This window comes from Nelumbo lutea, chromosome 3, assembly GCF_056320005.1.
Source record: "Nelumbo lutea isolate HS-2025 chromosome 3, American lotus-T2T, whole genome shotgun sequence".
NCBI classification, from domain to species: Eukaryota; Viridiplantae; Streptophyta; class Magnoliopsida; order Proteales; family Nelumbonaceae; genus Nelumbo; species Nelumbo lutea.
Window position 1 is genome coordinate 17,365,910 of NC_142686.1, and position 6,329 is coordinate 17,372,238.

General features: G+C 36.7%; 1 protein-coding gene across 2 annotated transcripts; it reads right to left on the reverse strand.

Annotated features, from left to right (window-relative positions):
* Positions 1-1,180: 1,180 nt before the first annotated feature.
* Positions 1,181-5,385, reverse strand: LOC148863264 (SNAP25 homologous protein SNAP33-like). 2 transcript variants are annotated; one of them, XM_088980466.1, is made up of 6 exons: positions 5,140-5,385; positions 3,988-4,543; positions 2,461-2,554; positions 2,116-2,240; positions 1,938-2,035; positions 1,181-1,594 (listed from the first exon to the last, which is right to left on the reverse strand). In XM_088980466.1, the coding sequence occupies exons 2-6, from the start codon at positions 4,438-4,440 to the stop codon at positions 1,495-1,497; spliced, it is 870 nt and encodes a 289-aa protein (XP_088836592.1). In that variant the 5' UTR covers positions 4,441-4,543; positions 5,140-5,385; the 3' UTR covers positions 1,181-1,494. The 2 variants fall into 2 exon arrangements, with proteins under 2 accessions (XP_088836592.1, XP_088836591.1); XM_088980465.1 differs by having other exon boundaries at positions 5,134-5,382.
* Positions 5,386-6,329: the final 944 nt, after the last annotated feature.

Consider the following 6,329-nt stretch of genomic DNA (forward strand, 5'->3'; position numbering starts at 1 on the left):
GATGTTGTGGGGGGCTGATTTGGTCTCTCCCAAAATTGCGCTGGACCTCTTTAACTTGGTCACCAAAGTTATCCATTAAATTTCTCTGCTCACCCGTCAAATTTTAACTAATGCCACTTTTGGTGACTCCTATGCTTGGAAATGGAATTTTGAGCTGTTGTTTGAAGAGCAGACGAACTAAATTGCTGTGAAGGAAATTCCTGCCTTTTCATGGAAAGCCTGTCTAGGAACAATAAGAAGTGAATCAGTTCACTGCTGATAGACCGTTTTCCATCCCTAACCATTGGATTGCCGCCCACAAATAACTTAAATTAAAGGTAAAATTCTCAATTAGTATCCTGTACTTTGGCCTAGTGCCACTTTGGTTCTTGAATTTTAAAATGCAACAATTTAGTACTTGAACATTCAAAATGTGCCAATTTAGCACCTATCATTAAACAGCCGTTAAGTGACATTTGAAAATTACACAAATACCTTTCGAGTGTCATTAAACTTTCTTTATTAATTATTCAAACGTTGACAAAAAATGAACAGTCTCAAATCCTTGCCTCTTCTATTCAAGTAAGTTGATACTATAGATTTGCTCTTTTCTGTTTTTTTTCTGGGTAATGCTTGGGGGACTGAAAATGGTCTGAGTCGATAAAGATTTGGAGGGGTTGGAATTCCATAGATGTCTTGTTAGTATTGTTTTGACTTGTTAGATTTGAAGAAATAGAAAGCAAGTGATGGCAAGAAAAAGAAAATAGAGAAATTTTAGTAGGATATTTTAATAATTTAATGTCTTCTATGGCGGAGGGGGTCTTTGTCTAACGGCCAAGTTCAGGGCAGGTCTTTGTTGGTTTTGCTGTTGCCGCTGGTGTTGTCGTAGCTGATGTGAAGATCGGAGGAACTGAGAGGGTCCGTGGGTGGTAAGGTTGAAGAGGAGGGGCAGATGATGGATGGGATGAGATGAGATGCAACTATAAGTAGAACAACAGGTACAGCAACTGGTGCTGTTGTTTTTAGGCTGATATCCATTCTGATACTGGCCATCTGAGAGGAGGGAGGCGTGTAAGATAGCACTTAGCAGGAGTGAATAACCTGACGTGACAAGTGCATTACTAGGTCCAGGACCAGGTCGTTTCAATAAATGTGATCATTACGGGGAGGTGAAATTCGAAAAACAATGCGGAGTAAACCGTTTGAATTGAAACTTATCGTGTTCATTACATTACTCATTGGCTCCAAAAAATTGAATACAAAGTGTACAAAGGAAGAAGTCAAGTAACCAAATACAAAATATTTTCAGCCTCTGTACAATTTACAAAGAAGGCTTTTTAGATAGAAGAACAAAACAAGAAGAGGGGGGAAAATGGTATTAGGATTCAGTAAGTCCACAGTCATTAATACATTAGACAAGGAACCATTGAAGCCGATGGGGGGCAGACATTCACAAAGTTCAGTAAATGTGCTTGTTAGACAGCAGGCCTGGAAAGAAAAAAACAAAACAATCTTCTACTTTCCAAGCAAACGACGCCCACGCTGGTTGGCATTTTTCATCCGGGAATTCAGTTCGTCTATATCATCATTAAGATGGTCTAGAGCTTTATTTTGCCTGCATTGATCAGTGAAACATAAATATAAAGAATGAGAATGTCTTGGTTCAAAATGAAAAGAAAAAGAAATCAAATCTGGATCTGCTACAAACAAGATGTGCACAATGGGCTGCGTAATCCAATCATGAGTAAACACATCAATTGATCTGATAATTATACAGATCCCTGATGCTCCTGAATGGGCTACATGGTCCTACTACTACTATTATTATTTGCTGCAAAGGATTGTTTAATGGTATTTTCTTGTTTATTCTTTATAAATACCCTTATGCATCTAAGGCCCACAACCTAAATACAGCATCGGAAAACTGAGGGTATAACAAGAAAAGCAATAGGACTAACCTATCGAGCTCAGTTCCCATGTCAATGGCCATCCCCTTCAGATCACCCAAAATATTACTTAAATCCGAGAGCGCATCATCTTGTTTTGCCTTCTCTACCTATTTTCAGCAAACCACAGATACATCAGTAAATAATTTTACAAATTGTATTTAATATTCACTCCTCACAAAATACGAACCTCAACTTTCTCTAGTGCAGTGGTGGGTTCAGGAGCTGGTTCAGAGTTTGACTTTCCCTTTGATGGTTTTATCCCTAACTTCTCCTTTTGCTCCAAGTGGCTGGCCTTCTTTTTGGATGGATTATCTGCAATGTGCAAACCAATCCGGTGGACAAATATATAAATAAATGAAAACCCATTGACTAAACAAATATATTTAATGGATATGGCATCGAACAGAAGAGAATGGCAAAACAGGATTCCTGTAGCCAACCCCATTCCCCATATTTTCAGACAAGACTTTGACGCTGATGATGATGACTAATGGCTAAACAAGGACCAACAATAAGCTTAGATGATATTTACCTTTTGTGACTACTGGTCCTGTAATTTCACGAGTCTTCTTTGGCTTCCATGTTATAGAGAACATGCCTCCAAGGCTTCCCAAAAGTTTCTCACCCTGAAATCAACAAGAAAAATCTATTCATTACTGTAACTGAATGCTCCCAGGCATCCCACATTTGTGAGAAGGGTCAGGCCTAAGCATCAAAGGAGCAAGATCTCACTCACAAAATCAAAATTTTGACCTCATTACTGTTTGTATTTGTTGTCAACTACTTCACCAAGCAAAAGTTAGATGGTAAAACAAGATTTTAAACCAGATTTTTTCATTTACAGACTTGGATATCCTCGATAGCACTGTACTCTGCATTGCATCTCTCTCCTGGTGGCTGTCCACAGAACAATCAGAAAAGTTCTGATGGTTGTGTTTTTTTTTTTTTTTTCTTTATATAACAACTATATGATACAATTGATTCTTAACCTAGGGGATCTTGGAAGATTTTTTTGGGTCCAACCCACTAAACAGTGGCTCTAAATTTCCCCATATGTGTATGGGCCACTAACTACATGATAGTTTCTCTGTCGTACCTGGCTATACATTTATTGTAGGAGGACCTCCCTTCAGGCTTACCTGTTAACTTATATGGATATACCCCCCCCCCGCGGCGCCCTTTAACCATGAAACTACAGGGACTTTGTTAACAGAAGATGGAATTAAAACAGGAAAAACCAACTATATTATCAAAATGCCCTTAATAATAAAATATCAGTTTTGTCTCAAAAGTCTAAAATATATATTGAAAAAAAGAAATTAGCATGATTATTTCTCAGCCCCTCCAAACAAAAAAAGCATTTACTTTCTAAATAGAGAGTTTTCTAATATATCGGATATATTAACAAGTTGTGACAGGTATAGTCTAAAAACCAAATGTTTCCATATTTAGTTTTGGATTGAAAAAATGGCATTGAGCACTCAAATATATATATATATATATATATATATATATATAAAAAGAATGATAAAGTATTAAGAAAACACGAAATTCAACAAAACCATCACACATCAAATCTAATTTTATTAAAGCTTTTGCAATAGGAATCTTAAATACGAGGGTCAAATTTCCTAAAACTAACCTGATACAGAGATGACAAAAGAAAGAGAATAACACAAAGGTTTGAACAAGTCTCCAAATTCACATTCTAAATGAAAGAAAAACCACTGATACTCCATCAAGGTGCATGGTTTTCAAGACTGCGTTGCTTCTCAAATCATAGTTCCTTTTTTCCTTGGAGAAAAAACATTATGGCCATGTTTGGTTTGAAGGAAAAAGTAGGGAAGGAAGGGAAATGTAAGGAAACCTAATACAAGGTTTGTAAAGGTTTCCCTGCCTTTCCCTTCCTTTCCCTACTTTTTTCTTCAAACCAAACACAGCTTATAAGTAAACAAAATCTCATGTAATAATCACAACCAGAGTATATTAGTTCAGGAAGCCATTGTTTGTCATTTAAAAAGATAAAACACGACTCAAGTAAAGGGTATGGGGTACATGCCCGACTTAGATCCTGATCAATATCAACGGCAGTGTTGTGGATCCTTGCAATTTGCTCGCCCTGCTGATGCAAGGTGACCAGAGTTCTGGAAGCATCGTCTCTGATATCTTCAGCAATTCTCAGGCAATTGTTAACCGCACTAGTAGTCTCCTCAGCCTTGTATGCAGCATAATTCTCTAGCTCTTGCACACTCTGGTTCTCTAATCCTCCCGAGTCACGGAAATCATTCTTATATTTGCCTCTTTGTGCCGCAGTAACTGTATATGAAGAGGAAGAGGATCCTTTTCCATCCCCATCATTGACATTAAGAGAAGATTCAGAAGAGGTTCTTCTTGAAGGTTTAAGGCTTTGTTTGGTGTCACAGTCAGAGTCAGAATCGAAAGGGTTGGATCCTGTGTCAACCGAGTTCTGCTTAGTGACCTTATTAGCGGGTGCTTTCATAAACGCAAACATTTTCAAGCGAGAAGAGATTGCAGAGGGCAGCTGGGGAATTGATGAAGAATAAAATTTCGGAACTGGAAAAAAGATGGAGCCGAATATAGAACAACAACAGTATCTGGAAACAAAATCAAGATTAATTATCACAAGAAACGGAACGACAACATATTTCTACAACTAAAATTAGCAACATATTAATCCAGAAAACTAAAATCACATGTCCATTGGAGAAAGAACAAGATTGATGGCTAGAGAAGCCGTCACTATGGAAAATTATGCAGAAAGAAACATGAAGAGGGTGAAAAGGGACAATAGAAATAAAATAAAATAAAAAAGAATAAATTAAAGAAAATGGTGTGCGTGTGGGGGGTTCGAGATCAGAAAAAGAATCGAATTATGTAGAAGTTTAAAATTAACAAATAAAATAACCAGAGAAAACGATCAATCATACAAGGAGAAAAATGACAAAAATTTATTTGAGCAGCATGAAAAAATTGATAAAAATGAATGCCGCAATTAAGAAAACGATGAAATCTGAAGACGAAGAAAAAATTGGTGGATGGAATTTCAAAAGAATACAAAATCGCATATGAATGTAGTTACTAGTTAGTGTGTGGCAATGCATTATAATAAAAAAAAATGAAAAAAAAAAAAACGAACACTGCAACGGTAAAAGAAATCAAGAAGCATAGAGAAATGAGACTATACCTATACCTGAAGTGGGAGAAGACAAACGGAAGCCTTGGAAGAACAAAGAGCAACAATGGACTAAATGGACGACAAAGAGAATTATGAAATAAGGTTTCTCCCTCGGTGACTTTCAGTCTCAAACAATCTCGTCAAGAAACAGAGAGGGAGAGGAAGAGAGAGAGAGTTTATTCTCCTTGGTTTGCTCTCTCCCAAAATCAAATCAAACATATGGCTTGAGAGGCGCGAGGGCTGAGAAAGAAATAGAGTGGGAACGTACGTTTGGCGACCAAAAATTAAAATTAGACTCTTTGCCTCCACACCCTCTCCTCACAGAGGGCGCCTCACAATGACCTCACAGGCACATCCTACTGTCTACTGTCTATTGGGAATATCTCCCATAAATAATAATACATAATTACGGGAGATGTTCTCAATATACGGTGGGATGTATTTGTGAGATGAGTGTGAGATGTCATGTGTGAGTAGCAGATCTGATCTTCTCTTTTTTTTTTTTTTCTTGTTTATTTACGGGGAGCCTAAATTCGAATGGGTGATGGATAGTATTTCTTGGTAGGCCGGTGATGGATGATGATGGGTAATTAAAGAAAATTGGTCGCACCATTAGAAATTAGACTAGTTTGATTGGTGCTACAAAAGATTGTATGGACTGAAACATGTAACCAATTTTCATTATAAAGATGTCAATATAAATTGGGTTAATTTTTATTGGATGAGTAAATGTACTGAATTTAATTTTTTTTTTCTTTTGTGGTGAACAAGCAATTTGTAAAGTAAGGTTTAAGCTGTTGCAATGTATCTATGTATATCGGTTGATATCAAAGTTCAAAATTTTAATGGGTGTATCAGGTGTTTTAATTATACACATTAGTTTTATTTTTTCTCAAAAACTTGATCAGAGAGGTCGGTATAAAACTTATCTACCTTCTGAAATGGGCCAAAACCCTCCAAAAAAAAAAACCCATATTTATGCGATATGTATCAATTCATACGAGTCGATACATGCAAAATTTTGATCCTTCGTGGATACCTATTGATTTTAGGGCCAAAGTGATAAAGCTAAATATATAAAAGGGTGTAGGACAAATTGACATTTCCAATGGTTGGGTGCGTTTGGTTAGAGTACAAATCTTGACCAGGTGCAAAATTTGTATTTGATTTAAATTTACAGCTGTTTATTTGAATATTTAGATCTT